Source organism: Convolutriloba macropyga, chromosome 8 (assembly GCF_964194025.1).
Source record: "Convolutriloba macropyga chromosome 8, txConMacr16.3, whole genome shotgun sequence".
Classification (NCBI taxonomy): Eukaryota; Metazoa; Xenacoelomorpha; order Acoela; family Convolutidae; genus Convolutriloba; species Convolutriloba macropyga.
The window spans coordinates 46,262,569-46,289,310 of NC_134475.1; the positions used below are offsets into that span (position 1 = coordinate 46,262,569).

The 26,742-nt window shown below is 34.6% G+C and overlaps 2 protein-coding genes across 12 annotated transcripts in view; both read right to left on the bottom strand.

Moving 5' to 3' along the window:
• Positions 1-26,742, bottom strand: part of LOC142344760 (kinesin-like protein KIF2A) — a 127,684-nt gene that overhangs the window by 71,465 nt on the left and 29,477 nt on the right. The gene's annotated exons all lie outside the window — the stretch shown is intronic.
• Positions 26,369-26,742, bottom strand: part of LOC142344759 (uncharacterized) — a 94,923-nt gene continuing 94,549 nt past the window's right edge. For all 11 annotated transcript variants that reach the window (XM_075396669.1, XM_075396659.1, XM_075396666.1 and 8 more), the window contains one exon: positions 26,369-26,684. In XM_075396669.1, the coding sequence (XP_075252784.1) occupies positions 26,445-26,684 (240 nt within the window). In that variant the 3' untranslated portion in view covers positions 26,369-26,444. The remainder of the gene's footprint in view (positions 26,685-26,742) is intronic.

A 26,742-nucleotide genomic window follows, 5' to 3' on the forward strand; every position in this document is an offset into this window, starting at 1 on the left:
TTCTAACCTTTAGGCTTTCACCTTTGTCAATCAGCGTTTTTGTGGGGCGGGTGGGGGGTGGTCATTTCACACCAAAATGATGTTTTGAGTTTTGCCAAAATCAAAAATTGGACTAAACTAATCTTGAAAATATCCATGCTATTGCTTCCGGAAGATTATTCCATTTTTTGGGCTGTGACGGCAAAAAAAAATGTTAACCAATCTGGGCTTTCGCTAATGTATTTGGTTGCATTCGCTCCACTGCTCGAAAATTTGGCCAACATGGCCTCTAATGAACATGGTGAACATGCGAAACTTAGCAACATGCGAAACTTAGCCGACAGCTTTATCATAATTGGTGAAGGTCTCTTTGGTCGATAAATCAGTTTTTTTTGAGGAGTATTATCTTTGGTATGCGGTCAGTTAGCGCTCCACTCGGCCTCTCCGTGGTCGCAATACCCCTGACTGACGGGGGGAAGATTGCGACCACTGAAAGACCATTTTTACGCTAGTTGATAGAAAACTGAAGCCATATCTGTCCGCTTACTAAAGAGGGTTTTCTATTTCCTGGGGACTATAATTAGAAAGATCTCTTTTTCCAAAAAGGACCAAATAAATCTTGCATAAGAATAAAAAATTCATTAACGTTAAAAAAATTAAAGTTTTTTCTAATTATTGAAAAATCTTAAGGGTTATCTATTTATTCATAAAATCTTGAATAAGTAGAAACAAGAAGATTTATTATTTCCATGATAAAAAAGACGAGTTCAATAACCCGTATCATTGAAATCTCCCGCCTATTAACAAACGAAAAGCATTTGTGGAATTTGTGGAAAAGGACGATTTGAATAACCCGTATCATTGAAATCTCCCACCTATTAACAAACAAAAAGCACTTAAAGCATTATGAGTTATCCGCAATGAAAAACTTGCTACAAGGGATTATTGGTCTACTGATTCAAGACAGATCATAGAACATAAAACTGCTGATTTTAATGTTGGTCAAATTAATACTTTGTGGAAATATATTTCAGGTGTGCAAAGGGAGCACAACAATGTTTTATAAGCAATAACCAAGAAGTCAATAACAAAAAGACTTAATAAAGATAAGTGCAAGCCATGCGAGCAAAGGAAAGAGAAACTTTGATGCATCCAAATGTTTGTTTCTTTCAACAAAAAAACTTTATTATTGAAAACTGAGTTCAAAACATAACAGGCAAAATATTATCACGTTCAAAGTTTCCGATCTTCAGGCATCCGCCTTTGTCGACCAGCTCTTTCGTGGGGAGGGGAAGTGTTCATTTCCCAAGCAAAATAAGGTCTTCATTTTTTAATAAACTAATCTTGGACTAATCTATTCCTTAAAATGTACATACTATTGCTTCCTGTAGATTGGTCAATTCCTTTAGTCTATGACGGTAAAAAAAATTTTGCGTTCAGTCGGGGCAATTACTACAATATTTGGTTGTACTCGCGTCGGTGATAGGAAAGTAGATCGACAAGGCGTTAAGCCGACATAGATAAACTGAAAATTTTAGCCGATAGTTTTAAAATAATTGGTCAAGGTCTCATTGGTCGATAAGTCAATAGTTCGGTGGATCAATATACTTGGTGTGCGGCTGGTTAGTGCTCAACTCGGCCTCTCCATTGTCGGAACCCTCTTCCCCCTGACGGGTGGAGGGTTGCGATCACTGGTAGACCTTCTTTACGCTAGTTGATGAAAAAACTGAGGTATATCTGTCCACTTAAGGAGTATGATTGAAACTTTTCCAAGGAAAGTAACGAGAGACACCTATTTCTTCAAAGGGACTGCATATATATAGCCTAAGAAATTTGAATTCAGTAATTGCAAAATATTGAAAGCTTTTTCTTAATTTTGAAAATTATTACTAGTTTCTTTAGTTATTCAAACTTGAGTTCAATGAACCGTATCATTCAAATTTCCTGTTTATTAACAAACAAACAGCATTTAAAGTTTTTCGAAACATCTGCAATGAACAAGTGGCTACAAAAAGATTATCAGTCTTCTGAGACAGATTATCATTTGGTTTTCAAGACAGATTATTGAACAGAAACACAGAATCAACGCTGATTGGAGATAAAACAATGTGGAAACGTACTTCGATAGTGAAACGGGAGCACAACAATATTTTTAGGCAATAATTGAGAAGGCAATAACAAAAAAGTTTTGAAAATATAAAAACAAGTCATGAGAGCAAATGAAGGAAAAACAATAATACAATCGATTATTTTTCATTCAAGAAAACTTTAAATTTGAAAACAGAATTTAACAAATCTTAGGCAAAAACTTATCCCGTTCAATGTTTCGGCATCAACATTTGATCTTTAGGCAACCAGTTCTCTCGTGGGAAGAAGGGTTTGCTTCCCCAACAAAAAGACGTTTTAAATGTTTCCGTAACTCTACTCTAATCTATTTTTGAAAATGTCCATACTTTTGCTTCCGGTAGATCAGTCAATTCTTTCTGGACTGTGACGGTAAAAAAGTTTTCATATTCGATCGGGGCTTTTTTAAAAGTATTTGGATGTATTCGCCACGGTGCTAGGAAAATTGGTCAACGAGGCGCTGAGTCGACAAGGGGAAAAAGAGTAGAAAATTAGCCAACAGTTTTATCTTAATTGGTCAAGGTTTTACTGGTCGAAAATTAATAGTTCTATAGACCATTATCTTTGTTGTGCTGTCGTGTGGCGCTCCACGCGGACTCTCAGTGGCCGCAATCCTCGCTCTTGAAGTATATTCGTCCGCTTTCAAAATAGTGTTGTACATTGACCAACCAGAGATTCAGAATAAATTTGCCGCTCCGTTTACTTAAATTGTCGGATAAATTGCTCATTTTACGATTGTTGTCTAATGCCCTGTCGGTCAATATGATGGTGACCATTTGCTACCAACTGCTGAGGATAGACTCAACATCAGGGAGCCAATGGAATACAAGATTGACTATGCTGCATCGATCGCTGCTGTCGACCCGCTTGAGAACGAAGGTCTAACAAACACTCACCTTATACATGATAGGATTACCGCAATGCGAACACAACGCTCAGCTTAAGAAGATGCGAATATCTTAAGAAAGATTACCAGAACGTCCTGGCTTAGCATCAGAAAATGGATCTTCGAACTGGCTCAGAGACTTGGCATTGAAATGCTTCGGTTTTACCTTGACAAAATCGGAATTTCACGACGGTTTGTTTATTCTGTAAAAATTTGAAGCAAACAAAATCTATCGACACTCCATGTGGAGAAAAAATTACATTAACGCACGCTCTCAACTCTGCAGAATGAGGTTGTACCCATATGCGGAAGGGCAAAATTAGAGACGCGTTTGCGAAGATTGTGCGTGACGTTTTCTATGACGTTGAAGTTGAGCCGTCACTTTAGTTGCTAGAGGACGGAAGCTTTTACAACAAATCTACTAGCCCTGGCGACAACGTTTTTATTCCGTTGGTCAGGCATGACAAAAATAAATCAAAAGAAGCCTAAATTACTATTAAAATCTGAAATTTAAACAATGATTGTTTGAAATTTAAAAAATTGTTCTGTTCCGCTCGTGTTTTCCTGCATGGGAAGAGGAGAGCCCTATGCAAAACGCACTACAATGCAAATGGCATAAAATTTTCCTGAAACAAAACAACACAAAACCAGATGCAGTTATATACATTCGAACGAAGATAAGTTTTGCCCTCCTACGTAGCGCAATTATGAGTCTCAGACGCTGCTGTAATGTTAAGTGTGTACCTCAGGATGATAATACCCGTAGAGTTGTTATGCAGTAAGGAAGATTAGACTCCTAATAACTGTAGTAATATTTCAACTTTCGGACAAGGCTGTTAGAGCCTAACAGATTGACGTAACTTTGATATAAAATTCACGTTTGCGGTAAATTTAAATACGCTTCTTTAAATTTGCATTTATTAAAGTGAGGGTCAGCTAACTTCAATACGCTGCTTTAAAATTTCGCATTTATTTTTGCGGTAAATTTAAATACGCTGCTTCATAGTGAGGGTCTACGGTTCCGTCCATTGGGTGGATCATACCACCTTTATAGATTTTCAAGTAAATGGAAAAAAGTAAAGGGGTTCCGGCTCTACTGTATTCATAGCAAAAAGTAAATAAGTAAATGTCAAGGAAATATCCAAAAGCTAGTTACACTTTGCTTGTAATGCTTTATTGAGAGAGACAGGATACACTTTAAGACTTGCAGCCTCGAGTGTTAACTCTGCGCTTGTTTATTTGGCACTCATTTTCTGTAAGGTGCTGCAGTTTCCGCAGCTGCAGAGAAGTGTCCGCAAACACTAATCACTCTCGTATCTGCTCTTGAAAATATACTCGTACCGATCATTCTATGACTTTCTACTTGAGAGATTTACGGCATATTTATCTATCAAAAATTTGGAGTTACCAAAAAAGATTTGGAGATACCCCAAATGACCTCATCACCCGTGTTGATATGTCATGCGGAAAGTGATTGCGTCCTCTGATAACCATTATTCCCAATTTTAAAAACAATTTTTGATTAAAGAACGTGTCAAAAGCACTGTTACATATGAAAAAAAAAGAAAAACAGCCTTAAGGAAGCGACATAATATAAAAATTTGGAGTCAAGTTTGTCCTGCAAGGTTTTTTAAGTTGAAGAGAGTTTGAAAAATATACAAAAACGAGGCAAGCTCAGGCACATCTTACACTGTCACAACTCTGACATGTCACAAAAAAAAATTAAAGAAATCACAGTAACCTAAAGAAAATACAAAGAATTGTTTTTTCTAATTTTATATTTCAAAGCCGACAAAAAATTCGGACAAACAATTCTACAATATAGATTATGAAGTAATCAGAACGCCATCCTTTGAACTAAAACGTAGCGCGCAAGCGGAGGAACAGGAATCATAGGTAGCCAGCAGTATATTTCCTTTGCTTCCTTCTGTGATCCTGAGCTTAACAGAAGAAGTTATTTCAATTGATTATTAGCAAAAATCTTATTTTATCTTTTTTGTTAATTCTTGCCGTGATAGCCTAATTCTGATAATAGACTTATCAATTAGCGCCTGTTATTTAATTAGTTAGTTCTTCAGATCTTATTTTGAACATCCAGCCAGGGAAACCGTCACAGAACATACACTAAGATACCCGTCATTCTTCAACGTTGCCTGGTTGTTTTCTTCTATTTCAGAATATTCAACAATTGTTTTTTATTTAAATACATTAAAAAACTTGAGCTAAACAACTGTTCTATGTGTACTGCCACACTTTTACTTAAGCGAATGCAGACCCAGCACTTCAAGCCAAAACGAATCCCAGTTTTCTCAAGGAGACTGATAATCGGAACATCGCGGACGAAATACCCAGATCCCAAGCAGACAAAGGGGACAATACACGCCTTCAGAAAAAACCCTAGCGGGCCTGACTGAAAACCTCTAACAACATAGAACAAAAAAATACACACTGTAACTGTAATTGCTGGTATTAATGATCATGCAGCAGATTCAAAGGACTTTTCAATTTACTGGATAAACCAAATAAAGACAATTTTTGACAAATTTATTACTCGTTTCATCTTCGTCACAAAAACCCTAGTGTTCCCAAGTAATCTTTTCATAAATAATCAAATTAAAACCCTAAACAAAGCTGTACATAAATTCAGTATTAGTTTTATCCAGTCTTCGGATTTTGTCGCCATACTTTTATCTCCCTTTAAATCACATCTGAGGAGATGGTATACATTTCTCCTTCTATGGTAAACATATATTTTCTTGATTTTTCAATCCGCATGTTAGAATCGTTCTCCCGCTGATTAATCGTATTTTTTCAGACAGACTACTAACAGTCGCCCTTCCATATATTTAACCAGTTATATCCGAGCAATCACACTGCTCAAAATGTTCAAAGGACCTCAGCGATGCATAAAATAGTCATGAGAAACTTCTCTACGTAGACTGCTAATTGAAAGCACCTCTAAAAACCTCAGAGCAACAACACGAAGCCATGCAGTTGATGAGAATCAGACATCACAAACTTTTCAAGAAGCTTTTTTGAGCCCACCAGCTACTAGCTCAAATTTGAGCAAATTTCAGTTATTTAGTTGGCAATAACCATCCGGAATTGTTAACATACCATTGTTCCAAATTTTTTGAAAATTGCAATGCCTCAATGGCTAAAAAATACGCGAAGTAAACGCATGGAAGCAAGGGGCCTTCAGGCCTCAATTCCAAAGAATGACGAAGGTTTCTTTAACCTTGAAAGCATCCTCGACTGACCTATATAAAACCATAGCTAAAGAAGCAATTCGGAAGGCAAGTTCTCATTTCAATTTTCTTAATGATAATGAAGCTGATTCAAATGATTTTCAAACATTCGAAAAAAATTGAAATCTATGAAAAATTTTGTACCCTTTTCATCCTTAACCCAAAAATCATGGTTTCCACAAGCAATCGTTTTTATAAATAATCAAATGAATATCCCAAAAAATGCGCTCTATAATTTAGGAATTTTTGTATTCAACCAACCGTCATAATTTTGTCAATTATTTTTAAACCGCCTTCTAGTCAATTCTGTAGAGATCCTATACATTTTTTGTCCTATGATAACTATATTGTTTATTGTTATTCAATCCATTTGTGTGAGTTTGTTCTCTTTGAATAATTGTATGTTTTCAGACAGCCTACTAATAGCCTCCTTTACGTATATCGTACCCAGTAAAGTCCAAGCAGTCACACTGCGCAAAAAGTTCAAACAGACTCAGTGCTGGATAAAATTATCATGAGAAACTTCTCTGCGTAAAGTGCGGGTTGAAAGCAGCACAAAAAAACCTCAGAGGCAACAGAACGAAGTAATGCAGTTGATGAAAGTCAAACATCACAAGCTTCCAGAGAAACCTGTTTGAGCCCATCAGCTATTAGCTTAATTTTGAGCAAAATTTGAGTTATCTGGTTGGCAATTACCATCCGGAATAGTTCCCATAAAATGATTCCGAGTAACTCAATGCCTCAAAGGGTAAAAAAATCTGCAAAAAAAGACGCATGTAAGCGATGGTTCGTCAGGTTTTGATTCCAAAGAACGACAAAGGTTTCTTATAACTTTCAAGGCGTCCTCGGCTGCCATATGCAAAACCATAGCTAAAACAGCAAACAGGATAGGAGCTTCTCATTTGACGTCTCATATTGATCATGCTGCTGATTCAAACGATTTTGTAAATAAGTAAAGAAACTCAATAAACACAGTCTTCGCAATATTTTCTGCTCTTTTAATCTACGTACTAAAATTTATGGTTTTCCCAAAAAATAATTTTTTTAAATAATCAGATTGATATCCTAAATAGTGCTTTGTAAAAATTCAGCGTTATTTTCATTCATGCAACCATTAAGATTTTGTCAGCATATTTTAATCGGCCGTTTAATCACTTTTGTAGAGATAGTATGCATTTTTTTCTTCTATGGTAACCATATGTTTTCTCGTTTTTCAACCTGTGAGTTGAATAATTATATGTTTTCAGATAGCCTACCAGCATATGGACTTAGCGCAAGGGGAGATTATCATGAAAACTTTCACTGCGTAAGCTGCCAAACGAAATTAACTCTAAAACCAGAGGCAACAACAAGAAAGCATGCAACTGATGAGAGTAAGACATCAGAAGCTTTTTGGGGAAGCCGGTATTGGCTAAATTTTTGGCAAAGTTTGAGTTTCCTAGTTGGCAATAACCATCCGAAATTGTTACCATGATATCATTCCACCTTTTTAAAAACGCAATGCAGCAATGGTTGAACAATCTGGGAAGTAGACGCATGGAAGCCATGGGCCTTCAGGCCTGGCTTCGTAGAGTGACGAAATTTTCTCATAAATTTCAAAGCGTTCTCTTCTGATCTATGCAAAACCATACTTATAAAAGCAAATCGGATAGCAACTTCTCATTTGACCACGCAGCTGATTCAATTGACTTTTCAAAAAAAGGAAGAAAACTGAATAAAACCAATCTTTGAAAAATTTTGTACTCTTTTCATCTCTTTCCTAAAAACCATGGTTTCAACAAGCAATCGTTTTTATTAATAATACTAAATAATGCTCAAAAAATAAGTATTGTTCTTATTCAACAAACCGTTAAAAAATTGTCACTAATTGATAGTCTGCCGCTTAACCACTTCTATAGATATGCTATACATTTTTCCTTCTATAGTTCCCATATTTTTTCCTGTTATCCAATCCGTGTATTTCAGTTTATATTCGATGAAAAATTGTATTTTTTCAGACAACCTAATAGCAGCCTCTCTTACGTATTCTATCTTATATTGTCCAAGCAGTTCAACTGCGCAAAATGTTCAAACCCAGCGCTGGCTGGGATTATCATGAAAACCTTATCTGCGTAGCAGAACTTTAATAACTTCAGAGGCAACAACACTCAGCCATGCAGCCGATAAAAGCTACACATCACAAGTTTTTATAGATGCTTGTTTTGAATTCAAAGGCTATTGCCCTAACCTTGAGCATAGCAAAAAAGGAACTCATGAAGAACATCTACAAACAAGTTTCCCATTCAAAAGCAATCTTCTTTACGCTGCCAACAAACAACACTGGTTTTAAATTTATCGAGTCCTTGAATGAAAGCCTGTTTGCCACTTCTAAGGATTCTAATACGGGAACAACGACGTACTGCGCAATGGTAACGCCGTTTTTTGCAAGAGTTCAAGAACAGAGAATGACAACTCAAACATCAAATTAATTGAAAGATGGTCAGATAAATAGATAAAATGGGAAACTTTTTCAATGGCATTCAAAGTCTTACTGAATAAGTGAAAAGATTTGTGCTTTCTCTAACTGATGAAATTGACAAGAAAACGTTTGTTATTGTCTTACATAAAAAACATACATCGAAAACCAAACAAAGCATATTTTGTGTTGACTAGTTGGCAATGACCATCCGAAACTTTTGCCATGCCATTATTCAAATTTTTCAAAAACACTCAATACCTCAGTGGTTAGAAAATCTGAAAAGAAGAAGCATGGAAGCGATGGGCCCTCAGTTTTTGACTGCATAGAATGACGAAGGTTGCTGACATCCTTCAAAATGTCGTCGACCGATCTATGGAAAACAATAGCTAAATTAGCTATTCGGTTGACGACTTCTGATTGACATTCCGTTTTCAGTGTAATTCATGTTGGCTGATAGCTCCTGATAAATGCCTCGTTGAGCGACTTGTATTACTTGGGGACGCTGTAAGGCGAATTTTTGAAGAACAATTGCTAACTTTCTTAAACGCAGACATTGAGATATTAGGTGGCGATTGACCATTAGGTATGGGTCCACAGGAAGGAATTGCACACCCAATTCATTCGTTGAGAACTCGTGTTAATAAAACAGATCCGGAAACGATCTTGCTTACTGACACATAAAATGCTGTCAATAGTCCCAACCGCGAGTCCCGAAAGTCCCAAAAATCTCAGTAGAACCAAAAAATTACGGCTTTACCTCTCTCATTACATATGTAATTCTTAATATTGTGAATCAAAATTTTATTTTTTTTACGAGAACAATCTTCTATCAGGAAACTAGAACACAAGAAAATCCCTTGCAATGTCGAAGCCATACTCTTTCATAAAATTCTGGACAACTGCTCCCCAGCTCCAAATTTGTATGCAGACGATGCTGCCGGCTCTTTCGATATCCCGAGGAAAATATTGATTCCTTGAAAGACCATTCTCCTGCTCTCGTTTATCAAAAATGGATTCCCTTTTGAAAAATAAAAATGGAAACTTTTTCGGAAAACGAAGCAGATTTTCCTTAATGACGAAGTGGAAATAACTGATAGTTATAGTGTATTAGGGCGTTCTAGAGGTTCTGATAAGTAAAATAATGTTAAGCACAAATGAATGTTGAGGACAATGTCAAGAATAAACAAATGATAAGGAAGGGTGATTCAAACGTCTTGAAGCCAGAACATTGGTTTTAAATAATTTGAACGATCAGGTCAACTCTCATATCTTTTATCATTATTTCTAGCACAAACCAAACTAAAGCAACCACAAATCTATATGAATTGAAAAAAGAGAAAGAACTTGATATCAAATGGTACAAGACAAATATAAAGAGCGATTCGATTAAAAAAAAGAGATTCGCCGGCTTGACTTAGCTAGTGCAAAAAGTGAATCAAGCTGGTTGATCTCTATGCCACTGATGTGATATCACTTTGATCTAACGCGAACGAAATTTGTTATGGCATTGCCTTTCGATATGTTTGGGACCAAGTCAGGTGGCCTTTATTATGCACATTTAATCAGAATTTTTTGTGGCACAAACACTCAAATGTCTGAGAGCAGGATGTTCACACATGCGTCATGATAAATTTCACGATTCTCTTGCAAATCTGTTAAGGGATATCTGTCATTATGTTGAGATCGATCCACATCTTCAGCCCAAGCAAGTGGAAACCTTTTATCTTAAATCATCAACAACTAATAATGATGCAAAATTGGTCATTAAAGCCGATAGAGTTTGAGAATCCGACGCCAAAGAAACAAACTTCGATGTAAAAAATTTCCACTTGCTATCAAAAACTTGCCCCGAGTGCAGTAGAGAAGCCTAAAAGTATCACGAATCTTTTAAAAAGGACAAAAATGATTGAAGACCAGCTGGATCTGGCCTATCAGCATCAAAAACACTAAAAAAACTGACATAAAATTTTCTGAGTGAATTGGGACAAGTACGCCGACCTCAGATCAATTCTGAGGACAAAAATCAGCTTCGCTTTCCTAAGGAGCTCTATCTTTTTCATTCTAGGACACTAAGACGGCAATAAATTGTTGATGCTTCAATGGCAGGTGTTGTTGAGGAAGGCAGGCTGTTAATTTGACTCATTTACTTTTGCCTTTTTTGTTTTTTTTTTCGATATCGGTTTTCTTTTTTACATTTTTTCTCAACTGTTGCTTGTGTGTAATATTTTCAATTTGTTGATGGTTTTGAAAAAAAGCGTTTTTCGAAAGCTTAGTGCTAGAGAAAACCATACCAGCCAGCCAATATTCACCCTATATTGGGCAGGTTTAGTTCTTAAATTATTTTTGTTGATTTTTAAGTAAAAATTGACAACAACTCAAAATTCCACAGTTTTCAGATTTACCAACGTCCTCAATAAGACTCTTGACGAAAATCCAATGACAGAATGCGCTAAGATTTCTGAAATAATAATGCTACATTCATTTCTTGCACGATCAAACACAGAGAGCGAAGCTTCAATAACAAAAATTGTTTGCAGGTCTCGACCGGACCAATTGCTAATTTCAAGACCTGTTTAATGAGACAAAGGAACTTTGGGATTGTTTGCAAAATTAATAATAAAACTTGAAGTGCGTGAATTTCATGCTTTAAAAAATGATGACCGGTAAAATATCAAAAGCTCTAACACGCCTTTCAGACGATGCAAAGGAGATTGTTCGATATGTATTCGAAAGAGTGTCAGTCAAAGGAAAACATCAAACCAATCATATTTTTATACAAGAAAGGCGCCAAGGGAATCATACAGTTGAACCTAAAAATATTTCTTAATCAATCTGAAAAGCCATGATTTACCGTTCCATATTTCTATGCGTGAAACGTGATCAGCTCTGAAATAAAATGGGACGCCATGCAATGATCGATTGCATGGCAGTGATCACTCTGTCTCCCTCAATTAGTATAATGCTTGTCGTCTGATTGAACTCAATAAATGCACGGGATCTCGACTAATCAGCGTTAGCCAGATCCGATGAAGAAGTATAGCTAAGAATATTGTCATGTGCATTAAATATGTTCTCATTTATTGGACGCAGAAGTTCAAATAAACAAATGTGCAAACAGAACGGGTTCAACCAAACTTTTTATGCATCGCACATTTTTTTTTGAAAATTTGGCTATTGCTTTGCAGCTATTCTTTTGATCTATGTCATGAACGCATTTAAAAAGCTAAATGCAGATATTGCTCTGAATATCTGACAATTTTGTTCGTCAATATTTACGGCAATACTGAACCATAAGATACTATCCGCTCTTTCATTAATAATGTGTATCACGGCCCAAAATGACCCAGGCAAGTTGATCCAATAGCTTTGACTATCTACTGCGTGGCTATATTTCCACACTTGGATAGGCTTTAACATCAAACTTTGATTGAAAGATAAAACCCTATTGCTAGTATTGTAACTGTTAGCCTCGAACAACTAAAAATTACAAAACCACAACTACAAAACCGGAATGTGTTCAGAGTGCAATTTTTGGTTTTTAATGTCATTGGGTTCAGTTAATGGTTCTTATAATTTGCTGCAATGATTTCATTGAAGGATGATATTGAATCAATCGAAAACGCTTAACAAACTCGCCAAAGTACATTGTCTCAGAGGAATCTGTACAATTTAATCACAAATATACTACACAAAAGTTGATTTTTAAAGCGGGAGCTACTAGAAGTTCAGAGAGTCAGGTGTTGAAATCCAAAAGCATAAATGAAAAATTTGTGGTTCCTTCAATTTTGAACCATACCTCTTTCAATGACAAAATTTGGAAGATTTTCAAACCAGCGGTTAGAGAAGTTGATCTAATAATTCTTGCAAATGAAGACAGGTCAAATGAAAACGAAGGATGTCTTCAAAGATTTTACAGTATCTTAAAGCTGAAGATGCAAAACTTCATCAGGACGAAAATCCTTCAGAAAATTAGAAAAGAAAATGCCATCAAGGAAAACGAGGTATCTTTTCTAGAATTGGCACAAAGAGAAAGAGCATGTACTGCTGGCTAAATGCATTTCCGTAGGTAATACACTATTTAGAACTAATCACAGGAGAGTTCACTGATGGAATTAACTTAGAGATGTATGTGATCCCGTAAAAATCCCTTCAACGATCGCATGTGGAGAAAGTCTTGATTTAGCGCACAATTTTTGTTTCAATCAGTGACTTTTTGCCAATCTGTTCCTTGATGTGAGCTATTTTTTTCGAACTAATTACCTGCCTTGAGGGGGAAAAATTCGCCTCTTGAGGACTTCGCGCGACAAGATATCAAATTTTCTTCGAATATTGTTTAAACAAAACGTTCTCCGATGTGAAGGTTCCTAATTTGCATGCCAAGAGTTTGCAACGAAAAATATCGGATACAAACAAATATCAAAACTCGATCAGGAGGCTGAATTACCAGCTATCATCATCTAGTTCGAAAACGTCAGCGTCTGTCCGTTTTTCTTCTCCCGTGCAACAGGAGCCCGTCCGTCTTCATGACAAACTATACAGGGGTTGGCTAACAGATCTTGCAAAAAAATTGTTTTCGGACACGATCACCTCCATCAGGACAAAAATAAATTTGGCTCTATTGAGTACCTTCACAATATGCCTACGCAGTGCACACTGCCAGCGCCAGTGCTGTGCAGTAGAAGTTTCGATCAGAACTATCGCAGAGTACTGGCAGCTTTTGTCGTATATCTTTCTACAATAAAGAAAAATTTACTTGAACTCAGACAAACAATAACAGCCATTAGTCAAGCATCTAATTGAGCTCTAATGAGTGGTGTTCAAACCAATCGATAAAACTTCAGAAAACAAAAAAAGTAATGAGGGAGGGGTCTAACCCTATAACCTTCTCTGCTATAACCTTCTCTGCTCAAATAGGCGTTACAGCCATTATACCCGACCTCCTAAACTAAAGCCCCCTGTGTTGCATAAATAGTGTTAATGTGGGTGGGCTATAGATTATGAGCTTCCTATAATGGAAGGACTAAATTTGTGATTAATGAGTAAGCTGTTAAATTTAGAGTAAATAGAAAGTAATCCTATCAAGAATGATAGAGATGTAACAAAAATAGAAAAATAGAAACTATGAGAAAAATTTAAGAAAAGATGAGAACAGAATAGTGAATATCAGCCAGCTTTAAAAACCATTACGCCAAGGAAGGTGAGAACACATGATATTCAGCGAAATCGACTTATCGATAGGGCCTAAAATCTGTCAAAATCATAATTCATGACTTTAAAAATCAGGTTTTTTCTCTGTCACTCATGTTCTAATCTACTGCCGAATCACAGAGTAACTTTCAACAACTGCAAAAGCTAGTGATAGAAGATCTTAAATTTATCATCCTATAACTGAGTCACCCCCAATATTGTAAGTTTCATGTCATGAAGATTCTTTTCATGTGAAATCCCGATAGCAAAACATTTTGTATTCTCTTTACAATGCAAAATGATCTTTTAAAGGATAATGCATTGTAGTAATTGACATGACTCTCTTTATTGTTTTTCTCGATACCATTTTTCTTATAAAAACCTTTATTGAAATTGCATATTTATTCTTTTAGAACTATGAAAACTGACAAACACATTCTTAATTATTACTGATAATTTACTGTTCGTCTAATTGTCAATTTTACAATTTTAATAATTTACATCAGATATATCTAGATTATAAAACAGAAAATAATATATTTGCCATGTTGCTTCAATCGTTCAAGCGTTGGTTTTATTACATCATATTAGAAGAAAAATTGACAATTTGGCAGCCAAGCCTGGCACGTGAAACTTTGAAGACTGAAAAGCAGATAAAAAATACAGCAGTATTTTAAAGCAGAGCCTACAATATCACAACTACTAAATAATTGGAAAAAAGTCTCCAAGCAAAACATAGCAGAACAAAACAAAAACCTATATCATTTTTGAAAACCTAAAATCTTTTTCAGCTTTTCATTGGAAAGCCTAATAAATTTCAAAAGACAATACCAGAGTTCGCTTAGACTTGCAATTTCACACAATGCGTTATGAAGTAAACAAAAAGATCTCACTTGCATTAAAACCTAGCGCGCAAGTGAAGGACAACGAATCAAGAGTAGCCAGGAATCAGTGTGGTCTTGTGTTTTATTGACAATGTATCTTGTTTTAGTTACTTTTGCAATTGGTTAAATTGTTTGAGATGCTACCAAGGTCAATTTTGTTTAGCGTAATCTTCAATTACACACTAGAAATAATTAAATTACTCTTATATGTTTTTTGCAAATGAGAAAAGTTAATATTCAAGCTGATGAATAAATTAATGAGACTCAGTTGAACACAAACAAAAATCAATTAAAATGCTAAGTAAACTTTATTCGGCGCTGTTCAAAACAATATCAAAAAAAGTTCTAGAACAAAAAAAAATTTATTGGGAATAGTTCAAAAACTTCTAAAACAAAAAAAATTATTGGGAATAGTTCAATTCTAGTCTTCTTTACCAAATCACTTATCTGTTCTTCAACTTTATACCCCCCCCACAAATTATAGGCCCCATAAGGCTATAAATACATTGAATTCCCAATACATTATTGGACCGCTAAATTCTGTGACTATGATGGAAAGGACCCAAAATTATCTTTGATTAGGAGTAAATGCTAACGGAAATAAAAAATATCAAGAATGACCAAAAACGCAAGAAAAGTAGAAGTATAAAATGTAAAAGAGAAAAAGTTTAAAAAAACAATAAGAGCAAAAACTGGAAAATAACCCAATTGAGTAAAGTTGTTCGCTAACCCGAAAAACTTTACTCAATTGAAAGCTAGAAAACTTGTTATTCAGCTAAATCACTCAAGAATGAAGCCTAAAAGCATTCAAAATCATGCATCACGGTTTTGAAAATCAGGCAATTTTTTGTTCTTAGCTAAGTTTGAAGGTACTTATATACAGAGACCCGAAACCAAGCAAATGCATGAATGATAATAACGAGACCAAAAATAATGCCGTTTCTCTCTCAATCAAGCAAGAACTCATCGTTTTAGAAAAAGGTTGTAAAGTTTTGCAGCGAAGACTAACCTGTGAAATCTTGAAGCCTTCATTAATTTAAAAAATATTGAAAAATACATAAGGACACACCACAGTGTTCCAATTACGAAAAAGAATTGGAAACAATACTATCCATAAAAATAATTGAATTCAATTAAAAAAACTATATTTTAGATAAATTTCAGATTTTAAAAATTTTTCTACAGTTAACCACAGAAAAATCTCCAAAAATCAGAGATGAGGACAAAGGTCTATACCGAAATGAAAGTTCAAAAACCCTTCTTTATCAATTTTCTTTCGAAAGTCCAAAAATTTTTAAAAGACTTTTCCTGAGTTTGTTCAGAATAACATTTGCACATCATGTGTTTCGAAATTAATATAGCTCTCCACTGCATCAAAACCTAGCACGCAGGCGTAGGACAAAGAATCATCGATTTGTGTGCATTTGCATGCTACAATGGCTTTGTGCATATTTTATACTAAACTATTTGGTTTGAGTTATGAACTCTATTTTGCAAAGATTTCGCGTGTTTTAGGTTTTGGTGAAGTCAAATTCTTGCTTGTAATTTTCAATTGAAACCAATTATGTTTTCCTGAAAATCAGAAAAAAATTTTGTTCAATTATTATCAAAGCTACTGAAGAAACCCCTGAGACTCATTAGAGCAAGAACTTTTAAGAGCTATGTTTCCATGTAATTTTTTTAATGCAACGACAAAAAAAGAGTTTTGAGGGAGCACTCTAATCTTAGAAATAAACTCAACAATCTGGTTTTCCCATTATATCTTATCATAAAACTATAGCGGTCCTTTATCATCTAATTACATTTATTGGCGTGCTCTGGGTTATTTGAGTCCTAAGCTGGATTGAGGGCTAAAATAGGAAGGGTCCAAATTATCTTTATTCAGGAGTAAACTGCTAATGTTAGAGTGAAAGGAAGATAATCCTATAGGGAATGAAAAAGACGAAAAAAAAGAAAAGTCGTTGAGAAAAAGTGAAGAAAAGAATAGAAGCTTGTTTAAATCAACACGAATGCCATTACGCTATAGGAGTTGAAAAATACTATTCTGAAAAATGGACACAATGATTAGGTTAACAATAGTCGAAATCACAAATCAACATAATGAAATCAAACTTTAACTCTCTCGCTCTCTCAATTAAGCTTGAAAGTACTTATCTGCGTACACCCAATTCAATAATAAAAAAGAAAGATAATCACAATTTTTTTTAAAAAAGACCATTTTTTGCCCAGTCAAGCATAAAAACTGTCAAAACTTCAACAACATTACAATAGAAGTCTTCAAAATTATCATTATATAACTGAATAATCCCCTCCAAAAAAAATTTGTTTATAGATTTCTTATTACCGCAATCAACATTTTTTAAAAATACTTATCAGATCTTCTTTGAAAAGATGAAACTTAGTATCAAGAGTATAGCCGATGTTTTTCATTGAGATAATTCCTCTAAATATAGAAGTTATTTAAATTCTGATGAGTCTGACTATAACTCGTTATTTCATAAAACCTAAATTTGCATTGTATTTGCAGTAACAGCTTTTTTTATTATAAGATAATTCGTTGTTTGCGGTTTTAGTATGATCAAACTCAGTCGCCTAATTTTAATTACTCAGAACCGAATTAATTTTGTTGGCAAATCAGAAAAATAATTTTGGTTGAAATATTATTTACGCTAATTTACAAGTTATTGTGACGCAGATTTGAGATATGCTTTTAAGTAAATTGAATGAATGCTGTTCAAAACAATACAATTCAAAAAAAAATATGAAACAGAATTCTAGTCCGCAATAAACAGTAAGTCATCGGGTTTTTCCATTACATCCTCATTCAAGAAATCATGATCTTGATGGCATTATTACATTTTTGGAGTGCTAAAAGTTGAGAGCACTATGCTGGGACCATTAAATCGGGAAAGAACCATATGAATGATCGTTCACTGCGAGTAAATTTCTAAATCGGAATAAAGGGAAGTTAATCCTATCAGGAGTGAGGGGGACAATTATAAAATAGAGAAATCAAAAGCAATAGAGAAAAAGTTCGGTAATCTTTCAACTCCCAAGCAAGCTTGAAATTTTCCATCTAGTGACAACACAAAATCAATTAAAATCATGACTGATGATCATAATATTAAAAGTCAGACCAATTTTCACTAAATCAAACAAAGAAAGGGCAAAAATCTGAACAACCTATTAACAGAGATTGTCAAGATGATCATTATAAATTTATTGAACACCTCCACCCGAGTTGAAATGAGTATTCGTATTCTCTTCAACACAATCCACTCTACATGATTTTTTGTGATCTTTTTACACAGATAAATTTTAATAGCAGGAGGATAGCCAAGTTTAAAATTCAGGGAAAACCTTTAAACGATACAGTTATTTTAATTTGGGATAATTTGACTATAAGGCATCATATCCAATATCTGGTTTTCTATTCGCAGTAAAGGCTCATTGGATACTGCATAAGAGTAATCTTCACGCCTCACATTGCTAATTTTTGGTGATTAGAGAAAACATTAAAAAAAACTATAAATTTTGTTTTGAGAGCAATATAATTATCTATAACGTCAATAACAAACCCTTTCTTAATTTTAATTTGTACTTTTGTGTTTTTCTCATCAGATATTCCTAGATAACTCAATTGAAGTTAATCTTTGTTCAAACTTCTCCGTTCATCAAAACTAAATACAAAACTATCAGTATATATGCAATGTTATTAAATTATTCAAGGATAATTTTCGATACATCCTATCGGAAAAAAGTTGCAAACTTTTCAGGGAAAACCTATTTTTTAAAGTTTTGAAGCCTGAAAACAACAACAGAAGTCCTGGAAAATATTCATGAAGAGCCTAAAATCTCACAACTGCAAGAATAATCGGAAAGATAAGTCTCTAAAGCCACAGATCAAAACAAGGACGTATACCAATTTTAAAGCTCAATAATTCCTTTTTTGTAACTATTCATTTGAAAGCCTAACAAGCTTCCAGTCGTTTGAAAGCCTAACAAGCTTCAAGTCGTTTCCAGAATTAGCTTAGAATTTCAGTTGCACATCAATGGTTATGAAATAACAGCAAAATCTCGGTTGCATTATTGCCGAAAATTCAAGCCAAGAACAAGAAATCGCAAGTAGTGAAGCAAACAGTGTTATTATAGATCTTAATGTAGAACACTGGTTAAATTCCCCAGTATCTTTTGTGTTTTTTTGTTTTTCACCCAAATTGAAACTGAAAAGCTCAATTGAGTTTTTGATATGATAAGATGTTATTGCATAGTGTTCAACTACTCGTTACAACCGAGTTATTTGTAATGGATATATATGAAAAACCATTTCGGCCCAAATTATTTAACGCTAATGAAGAAATCATTGATTCTAAATAACCAAGAACAACTTTGAAGTATGCTTTTACGTGATTTGTGTTGGTTGCTGTTCAAAAAGTAGAAAAATGAAAAGTAAAATTGGGAAAGTAAAAAATATGCAAAGAAGAAAATTCAGCCAGCACGAAAAACATCAGTCTGTAGAGGAGGAGAAAATGTACAATTCAATCAAATAGACACAAAGATGAGGCTAAAAATAGCCAATATCATAAAAGTTTTTAAAAAAAGTTTTCAAAACTTATTTCGGCTTTTTTCTTTCTCAAGCAAGCTTGTAAGTATTCATTTAATGACAAACTATTTAGATCAAAACATGACCGATAATAATGGTATCAAAAATGACGTTTTTCTCTCAAACAATTTTAGGAAACAGTCAAATTTTCAACACTTTAACAGAGGTTCTGAAGCTTATTATTATGTCACTGAAACAATCGCCCAAAATTGTCTATAGACAATCTCTCCCCACAATGTACTCTGTGTGTTTTTTAAACAACATCCAAAAAATTTGAAACAGATAAAATTGCATATCAAGAGGGTAGGCAAGTTTATCAATGTTGGGTAAAGTTTCAACTTGAAAAATATTTGAATTCTGTTTAGTTTGTCTATAAATAACCCTTTATAAAGAACGTTTTGTTTTCTAATTGCATTAACAGCTCTTCTTGCTTAGGATAAATCATTATTGTAATCTACAAGCCTCTCTGAATTGTTTTTCTTGATCCTGTTTTCTGTTTGAGATATTAGTTCAAATAATGCCACTAACAAACTGATTCTTAAATACAACTGATAGTTGAAATTAAGATTTGAGACAAAATGCTGAGAAAAAAAAGCCAAAATCATGAAACAGGTAAAACAGATAAAAATTAATATCAAGAGCATTGTTAAAAAAATTGATGTTTTGCAGCGAAACCTGTCCTGTTAAATACTGAAGTGTCAGGATTATAGAAAAGACTGGAGTACAGTTAGGCACATCCTTCAACGTCACAACTACGAAATTGCTTGGGAAAAAGAATCTCCAGACAAAGTCACAAAAAACTTTCTTTATGAATTTTATAACTCAAAAACGTTCTTGAAACCCTAAAAATCACAAGTAGATTTTTCCAGAAATGTTTACATTGCACAGGCTGTGAAGAAAACAGAAAGCCCTCTATGGCACTGAAACCTAGAATCCAGGTAGAGACAAGAGAATCATACGTATCGAGGGGGTCAGTGTTCTTTTTTTCTGACTATGGTCTGCTACTTAAATTCCACAGTACCTTCAACTTTTTTTATGTACTCCTCCTACAAATACTTAACTCAGTTAAACTTCTGATGATGTCAGATTTTTTGTGCAGTAATCAAAAAATCAGTAGAACCAAACAGTGTTCTTGCAAATGAGAAAAATTATTTTGATTCAAATATTGTTCAGGTAATTTAAAAATCTACCGGAACCAATAAAACAAGAACAGACATATATAATTGTCAAGACTGTAGAGAAGGCCTATAATGGCAAAGACCCAATTTATCACTATTTAGGCGTAGACTGCTAAAATTAGAGTAAACGGTAATTAATCCAACCATTAATGGTAGAGAGGCAGAGAAATTAGGATAATGAAAAGTAATAAAGAAAAAGAATTAAAATTAGTGAGTGCAAATGTTGTGAAATAGCCAAAATAAAAGCCCATTACTCTAAATGGACTTGAAACATGCTTTTCAGCAAATTGGATAGAAAGATGAGGCTTAAAATAGTCAAAATAATGAATCAGGTTTTCGAAAATCAGGCTATCTAATGACAAATGAAATCAATCAAAATGATGAACGAAAATCATGATATAAAAGAAAGACCTTTTTATCTCAACCAATCTTTCCAATCTTTTCAACCAAAAGTTATTATTATATCATTGAATGAGCCCCCTAAAATTGTCTATTGGTATTCTGTCACACCAATATACTGCTGTACTTCCTTTTTAGCACAATTATCAAATCCTCTTTACTCGATTTTTACAATTCTTACTACCGTTTGCATTTGCGTTTAGAACCACGAACTCACTAACAAACTAATTCTTGAAGTTACCTGGTTGTTTTTTGTTTGATTGCTAGCGTCTGCCAGGCAGCTTCACTGACCAGCAGAGCTCGTTGTCGTTTAAGACTCACCAGCATCGCTAATTTTATTGCAGAGTTTTGATGTTCCGACAAAAAGTCCAGGATTTTCTTCAACAGCAGCCTACTTTCTAAATATCGCATTGCTTACGATTAGGTGCAGATAAGCGCCAAAGCCGAGGTTATTTATACCAGAAGTTTCCCTTTTCATCACCTTAATACCTACCCAATATCATTAACTTAACCGGCAGATTGCCAGATCAGCTGCTAATAAACTTGCGTGCGTGAAATACAGATAGAACTAAATAGAAATGGGTCGAACGAAAAAAAAATATCGTAGCCACCTAAAATCTTACCAAAATTAACTCAAAGGGGTGGATGTTTAAGAACATTTTGTTTCGAAAACAATCCAAAAATACAGAGGTTTGCGCCTCCGATCTCCAGCGTAGTAAATGGAAACATTTACGACACACCTAGCAGGCCCCTGTGATCCATTGTCTTACAATTGATTTTGTTTTAGCAACCGACTTTGTTTTTAATTTCTGAGGAAGAGCAATTTGCAACGCAAAAAAGTAAGCAATCATCAACCGTGAAAAATCAACTGAAAAAGACAAGCAGAAGAACGTACTAAAACAAACGTACAACAAAAAAGAGGGTCATACGATTAAACAAAAAAAACCTAACATGACATAAAATGGAGTATGGAAAGAATGCAATATACAGCAAAGAATCTGATAGAAAAACCACTAGTTTCTTTGTTCCACTTCCTTGTTGGGCTTGTCAAAAACTCTCCAATTTGAGTTGAAAAATCACAAAAATCTTGAAAAAACAAGCAAGAGAAATCTTGAAACAATTCGACGAATTTTCATTGACAATATTAGAACTTGACCCTGGATTGACTTCGATTTAACTTAGCAAAACAGTTTCTAAAATCCTTGATAATAAACACTTATTTCTAAACAAAAATTTTATCTTGAAAACCGTTTTCTCACTATACTTTGAAATTGGAGTAAACATTTTTAGGGCAGGCAACATTTAAATTCGAAATTAAACAAAAATCTACCATCAAAATGATAATCTTACTTAACTTTTGTTTTGGCAACAGACATAATTTTGGAAAAAGACCAAGTTGTCACTTAAAAAGTAAGAAATCTAGCGTGAAACAAGTCTTGAAACAATTCAAATAGTTTCATTGACAAACTCAAAAAATACTCTCTCAATTAACTGAGAGAAGACTTTGAAAACCAAATTACTGTTTCCTAGTGTTTTCTAATCAGAAAATGGTTTTCGAAGTCAATTCCAAGTCAATCCAGGCTCTAGTTTTTTTGGTTTTGTCAGTCGCAATTCTGCGCTTTGTCTCACGCTTGATTGCTTACTTTATGTGTGACAAATTATTCTTAATCAGATATAATGTCCTAGAACGAAATCGATTGTTAAGATAATCAATCACAAGGGCCTGATAAGCCAGTGCCTTCCATCTTGTATGCAGATCAGAGTGCAAATCTCTACATAATCGAAACTTCTTGTTCCCCAACTTTTTCTCAATGATCAATTACTTTAAAAAAACTTTAAGCGCCAATCTTTTTTCAACTGTTTTCGGTTTCCTATGTTTTTATCTGCATTTAACAGCAGGCAAGTCTATTCACAGCAAGTCTCCAAAAAACATTAAAATGTGGGAACAGATCTTTGAAAGATTAGCGTCCCAATACAAATTGTAAAAATGCTTTGAACTGTAAAAACCAAGAGCATCGCACTATAGCTACGCTCAACTTATCGCTACAAAAAAAGTGAATTAGGCAAATAGTTCAAATTATGGCTAATGAGCGTCAAATTCCCACTGGCGTTACTAGTATCCCACTGGCGATACCAAATACGCCAGATTAGAAGAAAGTTGTCGTTTTATGGAATGACTTATAAGAACCTTTAATCGCGCAAGCACATTATTTTTTTTGAAATTTATGCAAAGTCCATCATCAGCAAAGGCCCTCTTCAGAAATTTTCTGTGACTTATTCAAAAGAGTAGGAGAGGGTAGCTATGATATTGTCGGTCATCCAATTGCTTAGGTGTCGTGCAGAATAATTAATAGAACAGCATCTCAGGGACTCTTATTTCCACCACAAAAGGGGAAAAAACTCAAGAACAATCTATTACAAATAGGTAAATAAAGGCTTTTAACGTACTGCAATCTATACGAATTCAGCCAGCATGCATGAACATAGCCGGCAGATTGCCGGAAAATAGCCGCCGTTGAAGCGCTTGGTGCACATCGGGATCGAAACAGGAAAAAAATGAGATAATTTGACCGAATTTTTGTCTATTTTTTCCAGTGTCAAAGTGTTCAAATTTGGCGTGCAGTTCCAATTAGATTCTAAAACTATAAATAATTCAGCTTCTAAACTGAAATCTAATAAAGCTTTATACCAATGTCAGCTAGCAAACACTAATAAACTTTGATAAACTAAGTCTCAATCACTAAATGACCGGGCTTTATCGGTTCATCCCGTCTCTTTTGATTTTGATTTATAGACTTTGACAGTATTCAATACATTGCTTAATTACATGCGTGAAAAAAGTATAATCTATTCAGCTGAAGCAGTGATTGAATTAAGTCAGAAGTCAAACGTGAAAATCGTGACTTATGTAAAACCAAAACGTGATCAAAAGTTAAAGCGAAATAAAAAACATAGCAGGACATGCAATTCAGAGAATTTTCATTGCCTAAACAAAAAACTAGCCCTGGAAGGGACTATGACTGAATTGAGACAACCATATTTAAAAAAAAATAGGTAAAAAAATGAAAACAGAAAATCAATGTCAAAATGCCGCCTGTGAACAAAAAAAAACCACTAGCCAGAAATGGAAATTTGGTTCAAACAAAAAACTAGGCCTAGAATGACTTATGAATGGGTTGAGAAAACCATTTTGAAAATTTGGAGCGAAAAATGTTCACGCCACCAACCCACTCACGTTTTCGCTCCACTTCCTGTTTCGGCGTGATCAAAATCCCTACTCCAATTTGACTTCAAATCATGAAAATGTGTGAACAGATCTTAAAAAAGACAGCACCCCAATACAATTCAAATTCTTTGAATTGTAATAGGAGAGCGCTTAAATAATAGCCGTTGAGAGGCTGACGGCGGCTTTTTAAAAAAATTTAATATAACCAGCATTCAAAATCTTTTGCAAAATTGTGTGATAGCGCAATCTTTTTCCATTGAGAAACGGCTCAATGTTAGGTTTTCATTTGGGCAACCACTCGAAGAGAAATACTTTTCTCATTGGTTGTCTGTGTTGGACTGTTTATTGTTTTCAAAACACATCAGTTAGTATACCTGTAACTAACCATCCAACTAAATTTAATTCATTCATTCATAGTGGATCCCAGATCTGCAGCAGCTACGTAATCAAGTTAATTGTAAGCTATACTTCTTGCCTCTAATTTAATCAGAAAAGACTTTCGCAAATTTTGAATTGGCAGAACTGTTCAAATAAAATGACTCAAGATCATTTACAAAAATAGAGAATTTGTAACAAAAAGATTCACATCATACTTTAATTTAAAATGAAACAAGGGCGAACAGTTCACAAAGAGTAATTATAATTCTACTGCACATGAACTGCCCAACAATGCCCTTCATCAACGCACCAACTTAAGGGTAAACTATAAGATCGACCTCTACTTGTAGAGTCAATTCTTAATTCATTCAAATGATAAGATCAAGTTCAAACATACCCGGCAGATTGCCGGAAAATAGCCGCCGTTGATTCCAATAAGCACGATTGGGATTGAAAGAATAGAAGATATTGAAAAAAAAAAGATTTTTGTACAAAAACATTTTTTAAGTCCGATTTATTTTGATGGCATTTCGTAGTTGAAGATAACGTACTTCTGTTTCTTAGAGAGAGGCTACAGGGGCTACTATCAATACCAATAAGCATTAGAGATGGTAACTAAGACTTATAGTAACGACGTTCAAATAGCGGGCATCTAAAATTGGGCTTTATGGGTTTATCCCGTTTCTAATTCTGACTTCAATTTTTTATACTGACTCTGTTCATTTTGAATTGCTTTGCTGAGCAACTGATGTTCAAAATCACTTTTAGCAGAATGAGAGAAGAGAGAAACTAGTCTAGAGAAGTCAAAAAGATATCACGCAAAATGTTGAAAAAGCGGCAAAATGAGGTAAAGCGAAAAATTTTTTTATTCGACGAAGTAAAAAAACATAGCAGGACAAGTCCTGACGTACAATTCAAAGAATTTTCATTGACTCAACAAACATCTAGACCTAGAACGGACAATGGGTGAATTGGGAAAACCATTTCTAAAAAAATCAGATGAAAAAAACAAAAAAAAACAGAAAATCAATGTCAAAATGCTGCTAGGGAGAACAAAAAACCACTAGTGAGATATGTAATTTTGACTCTAACAAAAAATCTAGGTCCAGAATGAGCTGTGAAAATTGATTGGGAAAGCTATTTAGAAAAAAATCCGATCCAAAAAATCGAAAAAACAGTAAAAATCAGAGTGAAATTGCCGCATGTGAACAAAAAACCACTAGCGAGAAAGCGAATTTTTGTTCAAACACCGTTTTCTCACTCTACTTTAAAATTAGAGCGAAAAAAATTCACGCCGCAAAACCACTCGCTTTTTCGATCCATTTCCTGTTTCGGCGTGACCAAAATCACCACTCCAATTTGACTTCAAAAATCATGAAAATGTGTGAACAGATCTTAAAAAAAAAAAAAGACAGCGCCCCAATACAATTCAAATTCTTTGAATTGTAAAAAAAAAAATAGGAGCGCTATAATAGCCGGCTGAGAAGATGAGGCGGCTATTAAAAATTAACTTAATTGGGATTGAAGGCCTGCTCTAAGTTTTAATGGGCACACTTTATATATCCCCACTTGTAAGGACTATCTTAAAACAAAAATAGCGGTAACATACATGTATGCCAGCAATTGGGTTCCTAAATAGCTCTAAAGTTGAAGAATATCCTTGAAAGCGATAGAACTGAAATTTATCAATTAGAGAAAACAGGTCTCAGAATCAAAATATCATATTCAATTCCAATTTGGACTTTTTTTAAGTAATCTTAATTTGACACAAATGCTAATTAAAACCAATACACTCCCTAAGATGAGTAGAAAATACTTTTGTTACATGTATTGAATAACCGAACAAGGGCATTGTCTGGGATAAAGTCGTCTGAAAAGGGAACGCAATTCAAGTTCACACTTCGTGTTCAATAGAAGGGTTGAAAAGGACTGCTGCTCCGATGGGACTGTTAGAGGAGCCACTACCTGGAGATACAGTCTGGAGATGGTGGTGATGGTGAAGTCTGGAACTGTTGGAGTGGGAGCCTGGACCTAGTAACTGGATCCCGGCCACTTTGCCCGTCCCACTTCCTACAACTGCTGTGTACTGAGCATTGGGGGCGTTAGCATTTCCATTACACATTGGCATTGGTACCTGCCATTAATACAACAGCAGTTCAATTACTTTTACCTTCTGAATTCAAATTTCAAGC